Source organism: Lissotriton helveticus, chromosome 12 (genome assembly GCF_964261635.1).
Source record: "Lissotriton helveticus chromosome 12, aLisHel1.1, whole genome shotgun sequence".
Lineage (NCBI taxonomy): Eukaryota > Metazoa > Chordata > Amphibia > Caudata > Salamandridae > Lissotriton > Lissotriton helveticus.
The window spans coordinates 820,902,690-820,929,763 of NC_136073.1; the positions used below are offsets into that span (position 1 = coordinate 820,902,690).

Here is a 27,074-nt window from a genome sequence, read left to right on the forward strand (position 1 = left end):
CACGCACACAGAGAGAGCCACACGCACGCACACAGAGAGAGCCACACGCACGCACACAGAGAGAGCCACACGCACGCACACAGAGAGAGCCACACGCACGCACACAGAGAGAGCCACACGCGCGCACACAGAGAGAGCCACACGCGCGCACACAGAGAGAGCCACACGCGCGCACACAGAGAGCCACACGCGCGCAACCAGAGAGAGCCACACGCGCGCACACAGAGAGAGCCACACGCGCGCACACAGAGAGAGCCACACGCGCGCACACAGAGAGAGCCACACGCGCGCACACAGAGAGAGCCACACGGCGCATACAGAGACCACACGCGCGCACACAGAGAGAGCCACACGAGCGCACACAGAGAGAGCCACACGCGCGCACACAGAGAGAGCCACACGCGCGCACACAGAGAGAGCCACACGCGCGCACACAGAGAGAGCCACACGCGCGCACACAGAGAGAGCCACACGCGCGCACACAGAGAGAGCCACACGCGCGCACACAGAGAGAGCCACACGCGCGCACACAGAGAGAGCCACACGCTCGCAGAGAGCCACACACACAGAGAGAGCCACACACACAGAGAGAGCCACACACACAGAGAGCCACACACACAGAGAGCCACACACACAGAGAGCCACACACACAGAGCCACACACACAGAGCCACACACACAGAGAGCCACACACAGAGAGCCACACACAGAGAGCCACACACAGAGAGCCACACACAGAGATCCACACACAGAGATCCACACGCACACACAGAGCCACACGCACACACAGAGCCACACGCACACACAGAGCCACACGCACACACAGAGCCACACGCACACACAGAGCCACACGCACACACAGAGCCACACGCACACACAGAGCCACACGCACACACACAGAGCCGCGCACACACACAGAGCCGCGCGCACACACAGAGCCGCGCGCACACACAGAGCCGCGCGCACACAGAGAGAGCCACACGCGCGCACACAGAGAGCCACACGCGCGCACACAGAGAGCCACACGCGCGCGCACAGAGAGCCACACGCGCGCGCACAGAGAGCCACACGCGCGCACAGAGAGTCACACGCGCGCACAGAGAGCCACACGCGCGCACAGAGAGCCACACGCGCGCACAGAGAGCCACACGCGCGCACAGAGAGCCACACGCGCGCACACAGAGAGCCACACGCGCGCACATAGAGAGCCACACGCACGCACACAGAGCCACACGCACACACACAGAGCCACACGCACACACACAGAGCCACACGCACACACACAGAGCCATGCGCGCACACAGAGAGAGCCACACGCACGCACACAGAGAGAGCCACACGCACGCACACATAGAGAGCCACACGCACGCACACAGAGAGAGCCACACGCGCGTACACAGAGAGAGCCACACGCGCGCACACAGAGAGAGCCACACGCGCGCACACAGAGAGAGCCACACGCGCGCACACAGAGAGAGCCACACGCGCGCACAGAGACCACACGCGCGCACACAGAGACCACACGCGCGCACACAGAGCCACACGAGCGCACACAGAGAGAGCCACACGCGCGCACACAGAGAGAGCCACACGCGCGCACACAGAGAGAGCCACACGCTCGCAGAGAGCCACACACACAGAGAGAGCCACACACAGAGAGAGCCACACACACAGAGAGCCACACACACAGAGAGCCACACACACAGAGAGCCACACACACAGAGAGCCACACACACAGAGAGCCACACACACAGAGAGCCACACACACAGAGAGCCACACACACAGAGAGCCACACACACAGAGAGCCACACACAGAGATCCACACGCACACACAGAGCCACACGCACACACAGAGCCACACGCACACACAGAGCCACACGCACACACAGAGCCACACGCACACACAGAGCCACACGCACACACAGAGCCACACGCACACACACAGAGCCACGCACACACACAGAGCCACGCACACACACAGAGCCGCGCACACACACAGCCGCGCACACACACAGCCGCGCACACACACAGCCGCGCACACACAGAGAGAGCCACACGCACGCACACTGAGAGCCACACGCATGCACACAGAGAGCCACACGCATGCACACAGAGAGCCACACGCGCGCACACAGAGAGAGCCACACGAGCGCACACAGAGAGAGCCACACGCGCGCACACAGAGAGAGCCACACGCGCGCACACAGAGAGCCACACGCGCGCACACAGAGAGCCACACGCGCGCACACAGAGAGAGCCACACGCTCGCAGAGAGCCACACACACAGAGAGAGCCACACACACAGAGAGCCACACACACAGAGAGCCACACACACAGAGAGCCACACACACAGAGAGCCACACACACAGAGAGCCACACACACAGAGAGCCACACACAGAGAGCCACACACAGAGAGCCACACACAGAGAGCCACACACAGAGATCCACACGCACACACAGAGCCACACGCACACACAGAGCCACACGCACACACAGAGCCACACGCACACACAGAGCCACACGCACACACAGAGCCACACGCACACACACAGAGCCACGCACACACAGAGCCATGCACACACACAGAGCCACGCACACACACAGAGCCGCGCACACACACACAGCCGCGCACACACAGAGCCGCGCACACACAGAGCCGCGCGCACACAGAGAGAGCCACACGCACGCACACTGAGAGCCACACGCATGCACACAGAGAGCCACACGCATGCACACAGAGAGCCACACGCATGCACACAGAGAGCCACACGCGCGCACACAGAGCCACGCACACACACAGAGCCACACGCACACACACAGAGCCACGCACACACAGAGCCATGCACACACACAGAGCCACGCACACACACAGAGCCGCGCACACACACACAGCCGCGCACACACAGAGCCGCGCGCACACAGAGCCGCGCGCACACAGAGAGAGCCACACGCACGCACACTGAGAGCCACACGCATGCACACAGAGAGCCACACGCATGCACACAGAGAGCCACACGCATGCACACAGAGAGCCACACGCGCGCACACAGAGAGCCACACGCGCGCACACAGAGAGCCACGCGCGCGCACACAGAGAGCCACGCGCGCGCACACAGAGAGCCACGCGCGCGCACACAGAGAGCTACGCGCGCGCGCACACAGAGAGCTACGCGCGCGCGCACAGAGAGCCACGCGCGCGCGCACAGAGAACCACGGGCGCGCACAGAGAGCCACGCGCGCGCACAGAGAGCCACGCGAGCGCACAGAGAGCCACACGCGCGCACAGAGAGCCACACGCGCGCACAGAGAGCCACACGCGCGCACAGAGAGCCACACGCGCGCACAGAGAGCCACACGCGCGCACACAGAGAGCCACACGCGCGCACACAGAGAGCCACACGCGCGCACACAGAGAGCCACACGCGCGCAGAGAGCCACACGCGCGCAGAGAGCCACACGCGCGCAGAGCCACACGCGCGCAGAGAGCCACACACGCGCAGAGAGCCACACGCGCGCGCACACAGCACCACGCGCGCGCACACACAGCACCACACGCGCGCACACACACAGCACCACACGCGCGCACACACAGCGCTACACACACAGAGCCACACGCGCGCACAGAGAGCCACACGCACGCACACAGAGAGCCACACGCACGCTCACAGAGAGCCACACGCACGCACACAGAGAGCCACACGCACGCACACAGAGAGCCACACGCACGCACACAGAGAGCCACACGCACGCACACAGAGAGCCACACGCACGCACACAGAGCCACACGAGTGCACAAACAGCACCACACACGCACAGCGCCACACACGCACAGCGCCACACACGCACAGCGCCACACACAGAGTGCCACACGCACACAGAGCGCCACACACACACACACAGAGTGCCACACGCACACAGAGCGCCCCACACACACAGAGCACCCCACACACACACAGCGCCCCACACACACACAGCGCCCCACACACACACAGCGCCCCACACACACACAGCGCCCCACACACACACAGCACCCCCCACACACACACAGCACCCCCCACACACACACAGCACCCCCCACACACACACAGCACCCCCCACACACACACAGCACCCCCCACACACACACACAGCACCCCACACACACACAGCACCCCACACACACACACAGAGCCACACACAGAGCCACACACACATACAGAGCCACACACACACAGAGAGCCACACACACACAGAGAGCCACACACACACAGAGAGCCACACACACACACAGAGAGCCACACACACAGAGAGCCACACACACAGAGAGCCACACACACAGAGAGCCACACACACAGAGAGCCACACACACACAGAGCCACACACACAGAGAGAGCCACACACACAGAGAGCCACACACACAGAGAGCCACACACACAGAGAGAGCCACACACACACAGAGAGAGCCACACACACACAGAGAGAGCCACACACGCAGAGAGCCACACACGCAGAGAGCCACACACACAGAGAGCCACACACACACAGAGAGAGCCACACACACAGAGAGCCACACACACAGAGAGCCACACACACAGAGAGCCACACACACAGAGACCCACACACACAGAGAGCCACACACACAGAGAGCCACACACACAGAGAGCCACACACACACAGAGACCCACACACACAGAGACCCACACACACAGAGAGCCACACACACAGAGAGCCACACACACAGAGAGCCACACACACAGAGAGCCACACACACACTCACCCCGGGGAGTCTCCTTAATTACAAATGGGTTATTCGAGGCCCCCACCAACTCCTAAAGCTCACCCGTTGCTTCCCTCAGTGTAGGTCAGCCACACGCCCATCTCTGCCAAGTAATGCCCCAGGGAACAGAGGCAAGAAAGAAAAAAAACCGATCACAAGCAGGGTCCAGAGGCAAGAAGAAAAACAACGATCACAAGCAGGGACCAGAGGCAAGAAGAAAAACAACGATCACAAGCAGGGACCAAAGGCAAGAAAAACCGAGCCCATTCAGGGACCAGAGCAAGAAAAAACGAGCACAGTCAGGGACCACAGCAAGAAAAAACGAGCACAGTCAGGGACCACAGCAAGAAAAAACGAGCACAGTCAGGGACCAGAGCAAGAAAAAACGAGCACAAGCAAGGAACAGAGCAAGAAAAACCGAGCACAGTCAGGGAACAGAGCAAGAAAAACCGAGCACAGTCAGGGAACAGAGCAAGAAAAACCGAGCACAGTCAGGGAACAGAGCAAGAAAAACCGAGCACAGTCAGGGAACAGAGCAAGAAAAACCGAGCACAGTCAGGGAACAGAGCAAGAAAAACCGAGCACAGTCAGGGAACAGAGCAAGAAAAACCGAGCACAGTCAGGGAACAGAGCAAAAAAAAAACGATCACAAGCAGGTAACAGAAGCAAGATAATCGCGCACAAGCAGGGAACAGAGGTAAGACAAGGTCCATGTATGCCCTCACAAGCAGGTGTTGACAGTCCTGATAATGGCTCTGGAAGTGATGCTTAAAGCCCACAGATTCGTACCTTGGCAGACGCTGGCTGTCCAGAGCGAAAAACAGACCAGTTATCCCAGTATGCAGGCACTGGTGAAGCTGGGTGTCCCCGGATATAGTCCAATCTACTCGCAGGTGGTGCGGGCTTTAGTGCAGGTTACGTCTCCTAGAGAAGATGCTGGGTGCACATGGATAACGGCCCGGGGAGGCGATACTGTCCCTCCACTGATAGAAGCAACAAGAGGAGGGGGAGATACCCCCAGAGCCCCCGCACCGCCATTACCGCCCGCACACCGGTAATCAGAAGTCATCAGGCAGTATCAGGTAGGACAATAGAAAAAGGACTGTAACGTCTCTTACGCAGCCATTTTGGAACGGGCTGATGTTTTTAACGAGGTAAACCGGTGGTGTGGTGTAAATATTTTTGGTCCTCTCCAGGCCTCCGGAGCTCGCCCCGCCACAGCCCTCCTCCCCCGGACCTTCCTCACGGACCACGGACAGTGCGGCCTGCAGCTGCCTGTGAGGCTCTGGGGGGCGCTGCAGGTCCCCCATGCTCCTGCATGCCCCAGAGAGCACTGTGCCAGGTGAGCGACAGGCGCAACCTGAGCGTGGGGGAGTCGTCAGTGTTTACTTATGGCTGCCTTGCAGCACAGTGCGTAACAGGCTCGCACCGTACTGTACCCAGGCCAGTCAGCCTCCGTGTTCCCTGCATTGTGACGTCGCGCTGAGGTTCCTCCGTGTTCCCTGCATTGTGACGTCGCGCTGAGGTTGTTGTGACGCGGCAAACATCTGAGGACTCCCCGAAGCAGAGGGTGAGTTCCGGGCTCATATGGAGCCGTCCAAGTGAAGAGGGGTGGGGGGAGAGGAGGCGACGAGAGGAGCACACAGAGCCCAGCGACAGGCATGGAGCGCACGGTCCGGGACGGGGAGAGCCACGAGGAGGAGAGAGGTGAGAAGAGGGGTGGGGGGAGAGGAGGCAAGTCACGAGAGAAAGGACAGGAAAAACACGCAGGCCGAGACCTAAAAACAGATATATATTTCACATGACTACTTGCCCGGGGAGGCGAGTGGGTTGCTTATGACTTTGATGAGGATACCCCTGGAAGAGAACTAGGATTACAGGTAACTAATCCTTCTCTTCCAGGGGATCCTCATCAATAGTCATAAGCACATGAATAGAATAGCAAGCCCATCCCCTCATCCTGCGGGCAAGTAAACAGAGAATTGGTGAAACATAGAAAATGGACGTTAGGCTAGCACAGACTCCGAAAAATCAACACTGGAACAGATTCCTCAAGGAGGCCTGGTCCACTTGGGTATCTGCTCTGGAGTCAGAATCCAGACAGTAAGGTCTGGTAAATGTATGCATCGATTTCAAAGTTGCAGCTTTGCAAATCTCGGCCACCGGAACATTGTGCAGAAAAGCCACTGTTGCCGCTTTACCCCATGTCAAGTGAGCTTTAGGAGAAGCGATCAAAGGTTTATTTGCCAACTGGTAAGATAACTTTATACAAGACACTTATCCATCTTGAGATGGTTCTCTTAGAAGCAGCAAAACCGGTTCTAATAGAGCCATAGTTCACAAATAATTAGTTAGACCTTCTTACAGATTTTGCGGCCTCCAAGTAAAATTTTAGTACCCTTTTGAGATCCAGCAAATACAGAGACCTCTCCACTGGAGTTGTAGGATTTGGAAAGAAAGAAGGTAAAGAAATCGTCTGATTTACATGGAACTCCGACACCACCTTTGGCAGAAAGGAAGGGTGGGTTCGCATAAGACTGTATAGGGCTCTTTGGAGGATAGCGCTTGAATTTCACTCACTCTGCACGCAGAAGTGATTGCTACCAGAAACGCCACTTTCCACGTAAGGTGTTGCAATGAAGCCTTATGATCAGTTTAGACAATAGGAGGTTCAACTCCCAAGGAGGGGAAGGAGGTCTAACAGGGGGTAAACCTTCTTTAGGCCCCTGTAGGAAGTCCTTTACCACCTGTAGCTGGAAAAAAGAAGGTTGGTTAGGAGATTTACGGTAAGCCGTAATGGCCGCCAAATGTAACTTTATGGAGGAATATTTCAATCCAGACTCGGCCAAATAGAGCAAGTATGGCAAGATGACGTCCTCCTGGCCAGTAATTGGACTCCAACCGTTCTATCTACACCACAGGTAAAACCTCTTCCATTTCATAGAGTATGAGGATCTTGTGGAAGGTCTCCTTGACTCCTGGTAGAATGTCCATGCAGTCTGCGGGGAGGTTTAAGTGTCCGTATTGCAGGACTTCAGGAGCCATGCTGTTAAGCTGAGAGGGAAGGCTGGGATCCAAGATCTCCCCCCATCTTGATTAGAAGGTCCGGCCTGCATGCAAGTCTACAATGAGGACGAATTGACAACTGCAACAGATCCGGGTACCACCATTGGCGAAGCCAGTCTGGTGCTATTAGGATTATTTTCATCATGGATCTGAGGAGCTTCGCCACTTCCTTCGGAATGAGAGGGAGGAGAGAAAAGGCGTATGCAAACGTCCCTGACCAGTTTATCAAAGTGCAGTCCCCCTTGTTCCTGGTCGATAGAACCTGGATGCGAAGGCGTGGCATTTTCTGTTTTCGTCTGCGAAGAGGTCAATGGAAGGATGACCTCACTGCCGAAAAATGTCTGCCACCACGTCGTTGTGGAGCACCCAGTCCTCTTGCTCTTGGAAGTGACGACTGAGCAAGTCCGCTCGAACACTCTGCTCTCCTGGCAGATGAACTGCCGTGATCGATAGGTTCCTGGCCAGTAGCCAGTGGCAAATCGATTGGGTTTCGAGAGACAGAGGACGAGAACGTGTTCCACCTTGTTTGTTTAAATAGTACATGGTGGTTGTGTTGTCTGTTTGATTTAAAATAGAGTATGATTGTATGGCAGGTTGAAGAGCCTTGAGAGCCAAGTGAACTGCTCGCAGTTCGAGCATGTTGATATGGTAAGTTTGCTCTTTGGGTGACCATCTTCCCTGTGTCTGAAGGGGACCTAGATGTGCGCCCTAACCCTTAAGAGAAGCGTCTGTGATCAGGGATTGCACTGGCAGAGGCTGATGAAAAGGAACTCCCATCGTGATATTCTGTGGATGCATCCACCAGAGGAAGGACTTCTTCGCACTGGGAGATAGTGTAATCCGATCGTTCCATTGCCCTGATGTTTGATTCCACTTGTCCCCTAGGTCCTGCTGAAGCGGCCTCATCCACTACCTGGCGTTGGGAATGAGGAAGATGCAGGAGGCCATTGAGCCCAGTAGAGATGCCACCTGTCGTACTGAAGGCTGAGAAGCTTGAAGAATGGTGTTACCTTTCACTGACATTGATGACAGTCTGTCCGCCGAAGGAAACACTTTTCCTAGAGCGATAGTGGCCCCTAGATAGTGGATCAACTGTGTGGGTTGAAGGACGACTTGTCCAGATTGACATGAAGTCCCAAACGGTGAAGTAGGTCTAGACACACGAGAAGGTGTTTCCGCACTAGGAGTTGAGACGAGTCCTTTAATAACCAATCGTCCAGGTATGGCTAGACGTGTAGGCCATGACGATGTAAGAAGGCTGCCACCACCGCCATGCATTTCGTGAACACCCTTGGAGCTGACTTTCCTATTGTGAAACGAAGGAACTTGCGATGGCGTGCCGTGATGGGGATGTGGAAGTATGCATCCTGAAGGTACACTGAGCACATCCAATCGCCTTTTTGTAAGTGTGGAAAATTTTTATGAAGAGACCGCACTTGAAATTTTTCTTTTCGGATGAATTTGTTCAGGAACCGAAGGTCTAATATGGTTCTGAACTTGTTCGGCTGGTCCCTTTTCCGGACAAGGAAGTATCTGGAGTAGACTCCTTTCCCTTTCTGCAGTGGGGGGACCTCTTCTATGGCTTGCTTTACGAGAAGAGTCGACACCTCCTGACGCAGGAGGTCCAGATGATGCTGCTTGGATGTTACCGGAGGAGAGTCTTTTGGAGCCGTGCAGAAACGTAGTGCGTATCCATTGTTTAGTATATTTAGCACCCATTGATCTTTTGTTATCCTGTGCCACTCTTGAGCATAGTGCGTGATACTTCCTCCCACTGGAGTGCGCAACGGTGCTGGAGGAAGCATCGACTCATTGCTTTCCTGCTGTCTTAGGTGTGGCGGTGGATTGCTGCTGGTGTCCTCCTCTTCCCCTCGAGGAGCGTCTACCCTGATACTGGGATTTCCCCTGCTTGCCTTGGGACCAGTGAGGGGTTTGAACTCTCTGTTGGTTTCCTTTCTTATTATAAGGCCTTTAACGCCTCCTGAAATCCTTCTTTTTCTCAAGGTCCATCGCCTTCAAAGTGTCTAATTCCGCCTTCATTCTTCTCATCTACTCATCTGTATGGGACCCAAACAGAGAGGTACCTGAGAAGGGAAGATTCATTATGCGTTGTTGTGCATCAGGCTTCAGAGCAGTTAGGCGTAACCAGGAGGAAGGACGTGCACAAATGCCATGTACATAAGAATGAGCTGCTAGAGACACGCCATCAGCTGCAGTGCTTATGACCTGGTTTGATACAAGAGCACCCTCGTGAATGATCTCTGAGAAGTTCTGCTGATCTTCTTTCGGAAGCTTCTCTTTAAAGCGCCCCAAAGAATCCCACAGGGATCTGTCATATCGCCCTAACAGAGCTGCTGTGTTGGAAACTTGCAGTGAGGAGGCCGCTGAACCACAGGCTTTCCGCCCCCAAGAGTCCTGAGCCTTACTATCCTTATCAGGAGGAACAGAGGAAGAAGATGCTACTGAATGTGTTTTCCTCGCTGCTGCAATTATCACTGAATCAGGAGGAGGATCTGATCTCAGGAATAGAGGATCTATTTCTTTAAAATCCTTGCAGGACCCGCTTTGACGGAGGCTGGTGTTAGAAAAACCTCCATTACCGGTTCGATGACTCCCGGTACCAAAGGGAGCATAGGCCTTGAAACCGATCTTTGATGCAATGTTTCAAAGATGATGGATGTGGTCGTTTGTGTAGTGGCCATGGTGATGTTTAATTTCTGTGCTCCCCTGGAGAGCACATCATGGAAAGTATTGATATCATCAATAGGAGAAATCCTGCTAGGCGGACTCTCTGTGAGGGTGGGAGAGTAATCCCTCTTTGAAGAATGTGTTGAGGAAGACGACCAAGATGGTGTACGTCGTCTTTTACGATGGCCCTGCGTAGACCTGTGCCCAGGGGATCTGCCCCGGTGCTCTCTGGTGCGAGTGTGAGGTGACTTGTCCACTTCTTGCACCAATCGCTGTAATGGGGATCTATGTAAAGGGCTTGAATATTCAGCCGCCCTTTGCGTAGCACCTGCTCACACTGGTTTTCAGACATGCAGGGGTTGCATCCACCTGGGAGAGAGATGTACTGAAGGAGATCTCTGACTCTCCGGAGAACATCTTGTAGGAGAACCCACAGGCTCTTCAGAATGCCTGGATGCACTGTGAGAAGATGCAATTGTCTGTGGGAAACTTCTGACAGAATGTGAAACGGCCCCAAGGGTTCTTGAACGCGACCTCTGTCGCAAGGAGCGATGAGACGTCGCAGGCGAGTGCCTAGACGTAGATCTGCTCTGTGTCACCATAATGGGAGAGACTCTGGATGTGGAATGTCTCCTCGGCGTCGGTCTTTCTGAATGCCTCGAGGTCGAATGGAATGAGGTTGAATGCCTGGAGCCTCCAGATCGTGCTCTTGAAGGTGAGCGTGTTCGTGATCTCCTTGATGTCCGGTTCGACGGAGAAAGCCTCCTCGATGTTGAACAATGCCTCGACGCCGATTTGCCTGGTCCCGACGTCGAATGTGAAATAGGAGATCTAGACCTCGACGTCGATTGTCGCCTAGACGCCGACGGAGGAGATGGTACCGGTCTCGACGTCGAACGCCGTCTGGATGACGTTGACGGAGAGGTATGCTTCGACGCCGGCCGCTGAACCTGCGACGGCCGAAGGTGACTCGACGTCGACAATCGCCTGGTTGACGTCGACGGAGATTTATGCTTCGCCGTCGATCGCTGGTGACTCTGCGATGACGGAGCCTGCCTCGACGTCGAACGCCGCCTCGCCGGCGACGACGGAGACCTGTCTCTTGATGCTGGGCGAGCCCGCACCAACGGAGATCGCTGCCTCGACGCCGATAGTCGCCTGGTTGACAACGGCGGAGGTATTGACGTACCTGTGATTCTCGGCGACGACCGGTCTTCTCTCGACGGAGAGCCCGCCGTCGACGGTCTTCTTGTCGCTGTTTTTGACACTGAAGAATGGGTTTGAGGCGCCGAGCCCGACGCCAACGGAGGGCACACTGGATTCTTACTAGTAGATGGCCTCTCCTTCTTCAGTGCTGAGCTGCCTCTGTAGAAAGATCTTCTCCTCTCTGCCAGTCCACAGATGTGAATCTTCTCCCTGTCCTTCAAAGTTCTTCTGGACAGGTGCTGGCAATGTTGGCAAGTGTGAGGATCATGGTCAGAAGGCAAACAAAATACAGACCAGATGAGAGTAATTCGTCATACTTCATCCCATTCAGCAATAGTCATCAATATACGTTTATGTACAGAGCAAAAGATACGTAACCAGAAAGTGCCAAGTGCAATCATTTTCCCATCACAAATTCACAGTTACAATAGTCAAAGTACAGACAATTCAAACTATTATAATCTGGCCAGAGCTACTTATACGAGATCCCTGCACAAGAGAAGTGTTGACATGTCTGGCCTGGACTATTAATATTCATAAAGTGTCTTGTGCTAAAGTGTTAGAGTGCTATGTACCACAGTGCTATAAAAGAATAAAAAATTAAAAATGAGTATTACGATAGCTATAGCTACAGATCATCATTGAGTTTTTTGTTCAAGTGTCCACTTTGCCTTCAAAATGTTTCCATTTCAGTTTGGTAAATAAGTTTGACTTTATTGCAAGCCATACCTCTAGGATTGATAATCCTAGTGAATCGAATCTACTAGTTAGTAAACAGGGACCCAACACTTTTTTTCATATATTACGATAGCTAACCTGTACTTCTTGTTGAATAAGATATTACTTGTTAAAGTGCTATGGGGTGATAGTAAACTCAATACTAATAAAGTATTTCCAATTTTTGGTATATTTTTGCGGTGATCCAACTCTTTTGGCATAAGCCTCTTCGAAATTTTTTGTCAGTCTCATTTTGTTCACCCATTTAAAATAGGATGGTACCTCTCTGACCTCCAATTTTGAAGGATTAGAGAACAGGCAACCAAAGTGCAGATTGCAATATAAGTTTCTTCTGCACTAGGCAAATCATTTCTCTTCATTGAGAATCCGAAAAGAGCGATCTCGGCTTCAGGTTCAATTACCTTATTAATAGCCTGACTTATTGAGGAAAAGATTTGGCGCCAAAAATTCTCCAATTTTGAACATTTGTAAAAAATATGAAGCCAATTGCCCTCCTCGTGAAGCTGACATCTAAAACATGTATTTTCTACTGCCGAAAAGCGTTTATTCAAAGCTTTGGGGGTTAGATAGGCCAGCCAGCGGGATAAAAAAAAGACATCCTCTTAAAATTGGCCGCGCTGAGAGCCTTGCCTCCTAACTGGGTGATCCGCTCCCATTCCTGCCTCGAGAAGGAGCAATTGGTTTCCGGAGATATTTTAGCCAGGATTCCCTCAACTAAAGGAGATTCTTCACCCTTTCTCAGAGAATTGTACCAGTTCCCTGCTCCAGTTAATTTCACTTTATACAGAACGGTAACCAAAGGCGTTACGCCTGCCGATAAATTATATTTATTTATTAAGTTTATAATCTGCAGAAATTCAATTTTTAATTTATTGTCAGACCTAACCAGGACCTCTTGCCAAGTAATACGTTTCCGCGATATAAAAAAAGAATCTAGATCACAAAAACCTGAGTCTCTCCACTTTTGGAGCTTATTCGAATGAATTTGAAGCCCCAAGATCTTGCACTCCTCAAGTAATACAAACCACCACCCCCTTCCTGCTTAAAAAAGGATTGTAATCTATAAGCAAAATCTCAAATAGTCTTGTACCTGGTCTTTTTTGGTAATTTCGCGGTTTAAAAAAATAAATCGGAACTGGTTAACCTCCCTCATGAACCATTTTTTCATAAAAAAACATATCAAACAGTCCATTGGGCTTCAATAAACGTGCCGTGAGATCCATTATCGCTGCCATGTAAAACGTACGTATATTCGGTAAAGCTAGGCCCCCTTGTGTAGTTCCCAGCTGAAGTGTACTCAATTTCACCCTTGAAACCTTCTTGATCCAAACAAAACCCCTAATCTTGGACTCAATCTCTCTAAAATAATAAGAATTAATCCTCAACTGTGCGGTAATTGCAACCCGACCAATCAAAGTCAATAGTAAAAGAATGCATCTCTCCAGCAAGATTTTAATTTTATTTCGCGTTGTTAAATAATTCAAGTTAAATAATTGATCAAATCGGTTCTTTTTTTAAAGCCTGTGATCTTAAATTTACAGGTAAAAAATTACAGTCCAAATTCAGTACCAGTACCTCGGTTTTATTCTAATTAATTTTATATCCGCCAATCAGTTCAAACCGACTACATTCACCTAATGCTTGATCAAGATTTAATTTATCAGGATGTATATATAAAATAATATTGTCGGCGAATAATTTAATTTTTGCCATTCCTGCTATGGGTGGCTTGATTTCAATATTCTCACGTATTCTTGTCGCTAGTGGCTCAATGAAAAAAGTAAACAGGATGAGGGACATCGGGCAGCCTTGCCTGGTACCTCGATTGATATTAACTGTCCCTATCGAGTTGGCATTAACTACCACCCTTGCTTGCGCATCCTGAACAATATTTTTCCACATATTAATCTTATCTTATCCGGAAAGCCAAACTTTTGCATACCAATAAAGAGTACATCCCAATTCACCAGGTCGAAATCCTTTTCGGCATCGACCATTGAAATTAAAGTTGGGTATTTTTTTTATTAGAAACAAAGTCTAAAGCCTGTATTAACAAGCATTTGCAATGCAATAGGTCTCGAATTAGGAACGTTTGAGCTATTGGTGTTGTAAATTACATTTTTTTATTTATGTGTTGATTTTGAAAATAGCGAAGATAATAGCTTTGACATTTACAATGCCAATAGTTATAACTTTCGCAAATGTGACACCTATAGCATTTGTAATGCAACATGTGTTGTATTTACGTGACTTAGATGTATTGATATTACAAATAACAATTGCTTTTAATTTTTTTAATAATTAATACTTAAATAAAAGTTATTGTAACTTATAATGGCAATAGCTTAAACTTTTGTAAATAACTTTTGTGAAGATTATGTTCAGTGTATTTTATTGTGACGAAAATCCAAGAACAGAAGTGAAATATTAACCTCTTTTTGTGACATTTGTAATAAAGCTTGAAACATTGAGAGAACATATTTGAACCAGTTGTTGTTGAATGGTTGCACAGATTATTGTTGTGGTGGCGCGGAGTGATGTTGTGATGGTGACGAGTGATACTGTGGCGTTCAGTGATGCTGTGATAGCGCATAGTGATGTTGTGGTGCCCCTTAGTGATGCTGTTGTGGTGCCCCTTAGTGATGCTGTGGTGGTGCGATAGAGTGAGTGTGATAGATAGATAGATAGAAGGCGATAGATAGAGGGAGGGTGATAGATAGATAGAGTGAAGGCGATAGCTAGATAGAGTGAGGGCGATAGATAGACAGATAGATAGAATGATGGCGATCAGTATATAGATAGATAGATAGATAGAGATAGATAGACAGATTGCGCCCCTAGCCGTGGCACATAGCACCCCTAGCCGTGGCACATAATAACTTCCTCCGAGTGCTTCTGGGGCTTCCCAATTCTACACCATTGCTCCCCCTGTATCTCGACACGGGTAGTAGGAACATTAGGGACCAGGCTCGATTTCGCCCCATAGCCTATTGGCGCAGAGACTGGACGACTCCCGAGCTGGCACAGTATGCACAGGCCTTGAGCGAAGTCAAGTCCATTAACACCTCTGACAAGATCCCGTGGTTCAGGGAGCTTAAGTCAACTTTAGCAGCCATGGGCATGAGGAACTTATGGGAATTTCCCTCCTCAGTGGTTTTCCCTTCTAAGAAGAAAATAAAAGCTGCTTACTGGAACCATAAAGAGCAACGGCGACTATCCCAGAGTAATAATTCCCTAACTATTGGATTCTTAGAGTTCAAGATTACTTCGTCTTTAGATCCATATTGGGATATTATTAGAAGCACTCTGGAAAGAAAACTGTATCATCAGTTTAAGGTGGGTTCCTTACCTTTGGGGTTCCATATGCTTAGTTGGAATCGGGGCTGTGGAGGCCATTGCCCATTTTGCCCAGAGGTGTTGGAAACAACTGCACACTTCTTTTTCATATGCCCGTCCTATAGAAACCCAAGACTAAAATGGTTGAACCCTATTTGTTAAAATTTGGGTTTCAGGGTAGCCATGGCAGCCCTGAGGGTTCTTAGGACTGACACGGAACAAGCTATTGCGATAGCAGTGGCAATGTTTCTGGGATGGGCCTGGGTGATAAGAGCTAAGAAGCTGAGACTTTCCTAGTAGCCCTCCCTTGAAAGGCCCCTCCTTATCCCTCCTTTTAAGGAAAGGTGCTGTCTTGTATATATTTTCAATTTTGTTTTCCTGTTTTAACGGTTTTTATTCTGTCTTATATTGCTGGCTTGTTTTGTTCTAAATATTGTTACAAACTGTTTTTTTATGTCGAGGTCTTGTGATTTGTCTAAAAATCGAAATAAAGACTTTGTTGATGAATAGATAGATAGATAGATAGCGTGAGGGCAATAGATAGAGTGAGGGCGATAGAGTGAGGGCGACAGATAGATAGATTGATAGATAGATTGATAGAGTGAGGGCGATAGATAGATAGATAGATAGATAGATAGATAGATAGATAGAGTGAGGGCGATAGAGAGATCGAGTGAGGGCGATAGAGAGATCGAGTGAGGGCGATAGAGAGATCGAGTGAGGGCGATAGAGAGATCGAGTGAGGGCGATAGATATAGTGAGGGCGATAGATATAGTGAGGGCGATAGATATAGTGAGGGAGATAGATATAGTGAGAGCGATAGATAGTGGGGGCAATAGATAGATAGAGTGAGGGCGTTAGCAAGATAGAGTGAGGGCGATAGAGTAAGGCCGATAGATAGAGTGAGGGCGATAGATAGAGTTTGGGCGATAGAGTGTGGAAGATACATAGAGTGAGGGCGATAGATAGAGTGAGGGCAATAGACAGACAGATGGATGGATAGATAGATAGATAGATAGATAGATAGATAGATAGATAGATAGATAGATAGATAGATAGATAGATAGATAGATAGATAGATAGAGTGAGGGCGATAGAGTGAGGGTGATCGAGAGAGTGAGGGCGATAGATCGATAGACAGAGTAAGGGTGATAGATAGATAAATAGATGGTTATGTGTGTGTGGTTGTGTGTGTGTGTGTGGTTGTGTGTGTTATGCTTTGTTTTGCTATGCTATGTTTTATTATGCTATGTTTTGTTGTGTTTGGTATACTATGCAATGTTTTGCTAGGCTATATGTATTTTTTTGCTATGTTTTGTTGTATTTTGTTAACCCCTTCCATGCTGCCTTCGGCCATTGGCCGACGGCAACGCTACCTCGCTGGTGCTGCCGTCGGCCAATGGCCGACGCGGCCCCGCCCGTTTTGCGGAAGTGCCGCACTTCCGCAAAATCGCGGGCGCAGTAGAGGGGTTAAGCTATGCTATGTTTTGTTGTGTTTTTGGACCCCAATATAGGTGTCGTCCAGAGGATAAGATCAGGGAGCCTGTAGCCATTACCATATTCGCTGTCCCTCCTTTTAACAACGCTGATGTAGCAGAGGCCTTGGACACAGTTGCCCGGGGAAAGGCACCCGGACCTGATGGGGTCCCCGCGGATGTCTTCCTTCATGAGAAAATGCGATGGGGCAGGTATATTCTGGAGCTAGCTAATGCGGTGGCGCTAGGGGCACCTGTACCAAAGTCTTGGAAAGGGGCTGTAATAATCCCTGTGTACAAAAAAGGAGACAAGACACTCCCAGGGAATTACAGGCCCATCAGCTTAATAGACACGGTACAAAAGGTGATAGGTAAAATGACTAGCAAAAATTATGGCCTGGGTAGAAGGAAATAACATCTTATCTCCTTATCAAGCTGGCTTTCGTAAGCTAACCAGTACCACAGACCAGATATTCCGGTTTACGTTGCTTCATTGGAAGGTAGTGCAGCTGGGGAAGGGCAGTCTGTATGCTGCTTTTATTGACCTACGAGCAGCCTTCGACCTAGTCCCCCGGTCCCTGCTATGGAAAGTGTTAGCTGGGATGGGCATGCCGCTGGAAATCTTATCACTAACAATGAGACTACATGAGGCAAACTATGCCAGCATCCAGTGGGGGAGGCATGGGCAGGTCACTGCTGAGTTTCAGGTAGAGCGGGGTGTGCGCCAAGGCTGCGCCATGGCCCCACGCTTTTTTCACTGTATATTAATGGGGTAGTTGAGCGTATGTTGTCTGGCTCCGTAGACGCTCCTACCTTGGATGGAGTGAAAACGCCCATTCTACTATTTGCAGACGACACGCTCATCATATCCAAAACCCCTAGTGGTCTGCAGCACGCCTTGAAAATTTTTGAGGGTTTCTGTGTTGATCGTGGGCTTGAAGTAAACGTAGCTAAAACGAAGCTCATGGTATTTAACCCTCATGCTAGCTTTAAAGGGAGCTTCTTCATGGATGGCCAACGAGTGGAAATGGTTTCGGACTTCGTTTACTTGGGAATCCATATAGCTAAGGGCGTAAAATGGGGGAAGCACACTGAAATGGCAGCCCTTAAACTCCGCCAAAATGCTGGGGCTATAAGTGCTGAACACAAGAAATCCCTGACTAAACCAATTTTGCCAGCTCTCCAGGTGTACGAGGCCAAAGCTCTTGGTGCGGCGCTCTACGGCGCCGAACTATGGGGCTATGACAACTTGGCCCCTCTAACGCTTGTTGAAAACAAATTCCTGCGAAACCTTATTGGCTCTTCTCGGTTTGATTTTCTGGTGGGACCTCCGTGAGCTGCTGTGTTGTGTCTCTTTGCTGCATTTCTCTTTGCCAAAGCGCCGGGACGCCCCTTGGGGCAGCCGTGCGCTATAGAAGAGATCTAAACATAACATAACATAACATATTGGCCTCCCTAAAAGAACACCCGTGAAGCCACTACGCTATGATCTAGGTAGGAAAGCCATATCTGACATGGCTGGGCTACGACCAATTTTATATTGGCGGCGCATCTGGGTTACCCAGGAACTTGCGCACTATGCGAGGAGCTTCCTGGATGTAATTAAAATGGATAAATTCCATAAGATAGGCTGGCTAAAGGATTTGCGTAGATCACTGGAAAAAATGGGCATGAAGGGATTATGGGAGAATCCAAAGCTGGCTCAATTCCCGACTAAAGACACCATAAAAACAAGGTATTGGGAAATGGTAGCAAACCGAGACTGGAATAATGCAGATCCCACCTCTCTGGAAGGCCGCTTCTTAGAAGCGAAGGTCTCCCCGTCCCTGGAACCTTATTGGGATATTATAGCTAGGCCCCAGGACAGGAAACTTTATTTCCAGCTCAGAGTGGGGTCGCTCCCAATTAGATCGCTAACAGGAAGATGGGCAGAAGCTAATTCCAATATCTGCCCAGCTTGTAATAATGGCATTGAGTCCATTGCCCACCTTCTTTTTGTTTGTGGGGGTATATTCAACACCCCGTCGTGTCTGGTTAAAGGCGATGTGTAGATTGCTCGGCACGAGAGAGAGTAAGGTGGCTTTAAGAATAATCTGTACTAGCACCCAGCCGGTTGTATCTGTGGCGGTTGCAAAATTCTTGGGATGGGCATGGGCTATCAGAAGGAAATTGATAGCATGATAGTAGGCTGGTTGAGATCAAGCCTTCACTTCTATGTCTCTGTGCTAATTACAAGGAATGTTTTGACCATGTTGATGGGTCCTCATTGGTCGTACTATTATTTTTATTGATGTTTTATCGTTGGTTTTTTAATATTAGTAAAGTCAAAATGCTTCATTCTTTTAAAGTCCCAATATGTAACTACTGTTCCTTTTATGTAACATGGATAATAAGGAAATGTATTGGAGTTTGTAAATATATTTTATATCTTTTATCAAGAATGAAAACGGTTTTAAATGTACTGTGCTTTTATGAGTTTTTACCTCGAATAAAGCAAATTTGACTGACTGGCTATGTTTTGTTGTGTTTTGCTATGTTTTGTTATGCTATGTGTTGTTGTGTTTTGTTATGCTATGCTATGTTTTGTTATGTTATGAGGAATTACCACTGGGAACAGAGACAGCTGCAGCGCTGCCTAGAGGACTTCAAATATGGGAATTTCAGTCAGGACCAGAGTAGCAGCTAGAAGCACTGTCTGGAAGACTTGGAATGAGGAATTACCAACGGCACCGCAGTAGCAGCTAGCAGCACTGACTAGAGGACTTAGAATGAGGAATTACCACTGGGACCAGAGAAGCAGCTAGGAGCACTGTGGCCAGAGACACATTTGCAACACTGCCTAGAGTGGTCTTAGAATGAGGAATTACCGACTGCACCAAAGAAGCAGCTAGCAGCACTACCTAGCGGACTTAGAAGGAGGAATTACCAATGGCACCACAGTAGCAGCCCTGACTAGAGGACTTAGAATGAGGATTTACCACTGGGATCAGAGAAGCAACTAGCAGCACTGCCTAGAGGACCTAGAATGAGGAATTCTAGATGGGGCCAGAGAAACAGCTAGCAGCACTACCTAGAGGACTTAGAATGAGGAATTACCACTGGGACCAGAGAAGCAACTAGGAGCACTGTCTAGAGGACTTAGAATGATGAATTACCACTGTGACCAGAGACACAGTTGCAACACTGCATAGAGGACTTACAATGAGGAATTACCACTGGGACCGCAGAAGCAGCTAACAGCACTGGCTAGAGGACTAAGAATGAGCAACTTCCACTGGGACCAGTGAAGCAGCTGCAGCTCTGTCTAGAGGATGGAGCAGTTACCGATGGGACAGGAGAAGCAGCTAGCAGCACTGTCTGGAGGACTTAGAATGAGTATTTACCACTGGGAATAGAGACACAGCTGCAGTCCTAGAGGACTAGAGGTAGGCAATCTGAAAAAATTGTGGGTGAAACAAACTGAAATGGACAAAAACGAAATGAGCCCTTTAATAGGGCCAGTCCCTAGGGGAGGGAACGACAGACCAAAATAGGGAAAAATGGGCACAATTTACCTATCAGAAGTAAGGAATTTAGAAAGGCACCCGGAACAACCAATGAGCCGATTTGAAGTTCATGTTCTGAATACTATATGACTCGCAGAGCAGTGCTTGCGCGCTTCTAGGCTCCACCTAAAAAATACCTTTGATGGGTTCCACTCGTACTTTGGAGTTATAAGTAAGCATTAGATTTGTTTAAGATCAGCTTTCCTAGTAAATTGGCTGATTTTTCTTTTTTTTTTGCTTGTGTTCATAGCCAATATCATTCAGTGCTGAGGAATTGTAAGGAAGATCCACTAAAGAGAACTTTAAATACAGGGGACATGGCCTTAAAAACAATTCAGGTGTTCAAGTTTTTAAAACATACAAAAATAAAAAACAGAAGATGTGAATTCCACTGAAATGACACAATGGTGAGAAGGGAGATAATTTTGTGATATATGGTCTTGTAAACCACTTTATACAAAATAATTAAACTAGCCATCAAATCTCCATAAAGCCCAGAGGCAATTTATCTCCTCAAAGCTCGTAGAGCACACACAATAGATATATCTAGCACAGAATCATTTTCACATTAAAAAAAAAAAAAAGTTAAATCGCTTGCTTTTCACTTTTTTACCTTCGTCCCAGGCTTTAACCCTTCCAATTGTTTGGGTTTTCTGAACGTTTTGTGGTGCTGAAGTTTATGCTCAATTTTGTCCTTTGCAAACAGAAATTGCAGTCGGCACTTGTTACAATGGTAGATACTCTTCTTCTTTAGGAGAAAGTAGTGAAGAAAACAGAACAACAGAATCACATTAATTTTGTCAGAGACACAGAGGCGAGAACATAACTGGAAAATTAGATGACTTTCACGCAGCCTGAACCCATACCATATGTATTATACAGAGTATCAGTTGGCCACATCTACTGCCCTACAGTACGTGTTTTGCATCTCTCGCATGGGCTCTGCACTTTTTGCTTTCTGGTTTTCAAATAATGTTTTTGACCTTCCCTGGCAAAGGCGTACTAAGCAAGAGAAAGTAAAATAAAACAGCCTGGACGCATGCCAAATGTTTTCTGCAAAGTCTCACTTTTCACCTTAGCCCCATATACACTACAGTATATATTTTGCACCTCTGCCTCACGTGATCTGCACTTTAGGCTTTGTTGTTGCCACCTAATATGGAACAAGAAATACTGTTTAGACCTCCCCATGCAGCAGTGTGTAAAGCAAGAGCAAGAAAACAATAAAGGAAGTAAAAATGTGGCAGAATGTTTATATTAAATGCACCATGTCAACATTACACGGCCGTAGAGCCCTAAAGTTCAATACTGTACCTGATGCCTCATAAAATGTTGCTGGAAGGCATTTCCATTCTTAAAGATTTTCAGGCAATAGGGGCAGAGCAGGTTTCTAGTGTCCTCATGTGTAGCTCTGAAATGGGTATCAACATCGCAGTACATGGACGAACGATACCCACATACCTGAAATAGATAATATTTCACACTGAGCAACTTGTTCCAATAAGAAGAGTAGCAAAGCAACAGAATAAACAATAAGCGCAAACAGCTAGTAAGACTTCTGCAACACAATGTTTACATTAGATTCCCCAACACATCACTCAGGATGAAGGAAAGTTAGAAGTAAATGTGCTGGTTGGAAAATCCTTGAAAGGAGAAGCCACTACCCTCGTAAACAGGACCTAGCAACTTGCAGGTAGCAATCCACAAACTGATCTGATAACCTCATCCTTTTATCCAGCATTTTCGTTAAAAGAAATGTATTGAATGACTTGCAGCAGTAATACATAGACACCCAAATCTGGGTCAACGATATCAGTATGATACATAATGTCGCAAGCATAATTTCCTCATTGATATATAGACAATGACAGTCCTACAGGAAAAAAAGAAAAAAACTCAGAACAAATCTCACTGAAAAACAACATCCTCCTCACCCCCTCCCCACCCGGCACAATAGATGACATACATTATTCAGTGGCTGAATCCAAAGCTGCATGGATACATCTGAGTGGCACAACATAGAGAGAATCCCAACTCCAGCATTCCTAGTCAATGCACATAGCTGTAATAGTTTACAGATCAGGGTGGCACAACAAATATGCAGTGAGTGGGGCCCAAAAGTCTTTAGGCCGCTGGGCCTCCGGAAGCTCCTTCGTGTAGGTATTGAGCTGGTCTCTGCAATATATCAATTCGCGTATCCATTTTTGACCAGTAGGAGTGACTTTTGCCCCCCAACTGTAAAGCGCTCCGATATCCTTCGGGATCACGTTCGTGCTATATAAAACTTTATTAATAAATAAATAAATTAAATAAATAAACACTGCGCCACTGCCCTTTTAGCTAGCAGAGTCGAGATCGCAACTAGGCACCGGCTGCATGGTAAGATTCTGCACATTACCCAACAGACAGACCTCTGGAGCACATTGCACAGGTTCCATCACCACATCTGTAAGGACACCCACCACCCGGGACCGAAATGCAAAGATTCCTGCACACTGCCACGCCTTATGCAGAAAATTAGTATCAGCCTGTCCACATCGCACACACCACGCATTATCACGCAGACCAAACCTCCTGAGTTGCAGCGGGGTATAGTATAATTGGTGCAAGTACTTAAAGTGAATGATGCGTAGATTACAATTCGCCGTGAGGCAACCTGTTAGCGCGCAGCAGAAATTCCATTGTTCAAGTGAGAGCGGGGACCCCAGCGCCGCATTCCATTTAAGATATAAAGGGTGTTCCCCCAGTTCCCTTTCCCGCATAGACTTACCATATAGCTTGGTTATCAGGCCCTTGCGTTCTTGCCCCGCCCGCACCGCCTGCAGTGCTTTTGGTTCAGTCGGAAAGTCTGGGTAGATGGCTCTAAACGCTTGCCGCAGTCGCACATTGGTGAATCCCAACATCAAGCCATTGGCCCGTCCGCCCTGCACATCCGGCAGCGAGCAAAACTTGCCCTGCCTGTACAGATCCCCCATCTGGATAATCCCAGCAACTTTCAGCACACTCCGTGCAGACCGCTCCTGTGCCGCCGAAATATCCAGGTGCGCAGCCAGCGCAACTTTGGTGCGTAGAGGTAGGGAAGCTGTGCCCTTTTTGTCAGAGCCCTCCAGGCCCAAGCGGTACATTGCACAGGATTAATTTGGTTTCTAGGCCCCCCCACCACCACCACCCAAGAGTGTTCCTGCCTCAAGAGGCAATGGAAGAACCGCATCTGTCTCTATGGCTGTGTGAGGTAGGAATCGCTGGGGAAAGTGCCAGTTGTGCGCAAACTGGGCCTGCGCACACAAGTAATATAGGCGCAGATCAGGGGCCTCAAAACCCCCCCTATCAAAAGGCTGAACAAGCACATCCCAGCTACATCTGGGCTTCTTGCTCCCCCCCCCCCAAACAAATGTTAACAAAGCAGACTGGAGCGTTTTAAACAGCGAGGCATTTAACCGGATAGGTATATTCACGATGAGATAGAGAAGTTTGGGCAAAATAGGCATTTTGAGCACCACGATCCGATCAGCAAGCGAAAGAGGCAACAGAGCCCACTGCTCCGCCTGATCAGTGATCCGAGTAATAACCCGGCATAGTTCATCGAAATGACTTGATCAGGATCTCTGTGCAGCCAGATCCCTAGGTTTTTCACTGAGTCCTGCGTCCACGTAAACGGGAAGTCCAGTTCTACCTCCCGCATACCAGCTGTCAACGGGAACACAGTAGATTTCGCCCAATTAATCCCCAGGCCAGAGTATCTTTCAAATTTGACATATTCGCGAAGCAGTTCTGGTAGAAAGGTAGCAGGCTCGTGCACATACAGAAGCATGTCGTCAGCATACAACGACAAGCGGCCGCTGCCCGAAAACGCAATGCAGCCGCAGCATGCCGCTGGCATAGCTTACAAGCAAGTGGCTCCAGCACCAAGGCAAATAACATAGGTGACAAGGGGCACCCCTGCCGCGTACCTCTTTCAATAGGGAAAGCCGGCGACACCGAACCATTGACACGAACCGGCAACCAGCTCCGTGTAGAGCACCCTGATCCATTGAAGGAAGAACGGGGGAAGACCCATCCTGGTCAGCACAACAAACATGTACTCCCACTGAAGAGAGTCGAATGCTTTTGCTGCATCAAGCAGCATCGGCACCGCCTGAAAGTCTGCTTCAAAGTAGTGGAGAGTGGCAAACACCATACGCAGATTGTGCGAGGTTGATCTGGCAGGCACAAATCCAGATTGATAAGGAAGGACCAAGAGAGGAGAGGGACCAGCGGCTGGAGCCTGTCGGCAATCATGTTTGCCAAGATCTTTGCGACAATATTAATGATCGAAAGAGGTCTGTAGGATTTGCACCAATTGGCATCCTTGTCGGGCTTCAGAAGAGTCACGAGGAGTGCCTCTCTGAGAGTGGGTGGGAGACGCCCTGTGTCATTTGCCTCTGCATAACCCGCCAATAACCTTGGTGCCAGATTGTCCAGATTTGCCTTATAAAATTCACTGGGGAGTCCATCAATACCCGCAGCCTTGCTGGTGGGCAGAGACGTAATAGCCAATTTGACGTCCTCAACATCGAATGGCTGTGTAATGTAATATTCCCTATGACCTTGAGACAGCCATCCAAGTGCGATGTCCTCCAGATAAGAATGTATGTCCGCCAGCTGACCCCCCTGCCCGTTTCGCATAGAGTTTGGAGTAAAAGCGGAGGAAAATCTCACAAATCTCAGGCGTAGCGTAATGCACAATCCCCTCCTCATCCGGCATCTCCGTAATGCATTCCTGACTGCGTGGAGCCGCTAATCTTTGAGCAAGAGAGCGACTTGGTCTCTCCCCTCCCAAAAATACAGGGCAGTGCATTGCCTAGATCTGTGCACCAGATCTTGGTCCACTGTATCATTATGTTCAGTCACAAGATCCCGTATTGCTGACAGCCTCGTCGGGGAAGGGCGCATGTCATGCTCCCGCTCTAGCGTCGAGATTTCAGCAGCTAGTTTACGGATTCTACGTCTGAGGTCCCTCAATACCCCGGCCTGTGCACCCATGCAGACACTTCGGATGGTCACCTTAAAGGCCTCCTACAGTACCCCTGCACTCTCAACGGAACCCGCATTTTCCCTGAAATAATTACGTATTGCTTCCCCAATGTCATGTTTAAAAACTGGGTCCGTGAAGGAGGACGGCTGCAGACGCCACGCAAAAGGCGGTCTCTCGCATGTAGGAACTTGTAGCTCAAGAACCACCGGAAAGTGATCCAACAGCGTTCTAGCCATATGGTTGACCCCCACCACCCAGGTGCAGGCTTTCGCCGTAAGAAGCCAGAGATCTATGTGCGACCACGTCTCATGCACAGAAGATATAAAGGTGCTCTCACGCTCTCCAGGATGTTGCACACGCCACACATCATGCAGACCTCCCGCATCCATTAGCCCCAAAAGCACCTCAGAGGCCTGCTTAGGCCGCACCACACTACTGCCCAATCGGTCCAGAGCCACGTCCAAGCAAACATTAAAATCACTGCCCCAGAGGAGTTCCACCTGGGCAAACCACAAGATACGGCGCCATACGTCCACTAAGAACGCTGGCTCATCAACATTTGGGCCATATATGTTGACCAACAACACACTCCTGCCACCCAGCATACCATATACCAGTGCTATTCTGCCATGCTCATCTGTTTCTGAGCGAATAACAGTCCATGGGTCCCCTTTCTTAACGAGAATCAGCACACCCTGGGCACAAGAAGAATAAGAGGATGCTATTCTAACACTCGCCCATCGTGCACCCACTGTTTTCTCTGAGGCTGCAGTGAGGGGAGTCTCCTGCACAAAGGCAATTTGTACATCCATCCTATCTAAATACGCCAAGACAGATCGGATTTTCTTTGGAGTATAAAGATCCCGTACGTTCCAGGTCAATAACCGTACTTTACCACTCATTTAAGTGAAGTCATACAGAGATATAAACAAGTGCAATAAATCCCATATTGTGTGCCCGCTATTGCATGAGACAAGTTGGTGAAACACATGAACCATAGAGCTTTCCACAGAGGCCCATACAAGCAGTTTGTACCTTAGTTGCAGATTTACCATATAAGAACAGTGCCGTACAAATCCCACCGCCTCAATCCCCCAACCCCCGGCCCACTCCAGCATCCCCAACTCGCCAAAGCTATCCCAAAGAATTGTAACCCTACCCCAACAAAGAGAAAAATCAAACAGTTGCATGTGGGGTTCTCCCAGTTGGCGGGCAATGGAGAACTACTAATCTCCCATCGATTAGGAG

General features: G+C 49.3%; 1 protein-coding gene across 9 annotated transcripts in view; it reads right to left on the reverse strand.

The window, feature by feature from the left end:
* The window catches only part of POGZ (pogo transposable element derived with ZNF domain), a 428,531-nt gene that overhangs the window by 98,790 nt on the left and 302,667 nt on the right, over positions 1 to 27,074 (reverse strand). For 7 of the 9 annotated variants that reach the window (XM_078670252.1, XM_078670257.1, XM_078670253.1 and 4 more), the window contains exons 13-14: positions 22,127 to 22,273; positions 21,426 to 21,560 (exon numbers count right to left, since the gene is read on the reverse strand). In XM_078670252.1, the coding sequence (XP_078526378.1) occupies positions 21,426 to 21,560; positions 22,127 to 22,273 (282 nt within the window). The remainder of the gene's footprint in view (positions 1 to 21,425; positions 21,561 to 22,126; positions 22,274 to 27,074) is intronic. The other 2 variants (XM_078670255.1, XM_078670256.1) reach the window with 1 other exon arrangement.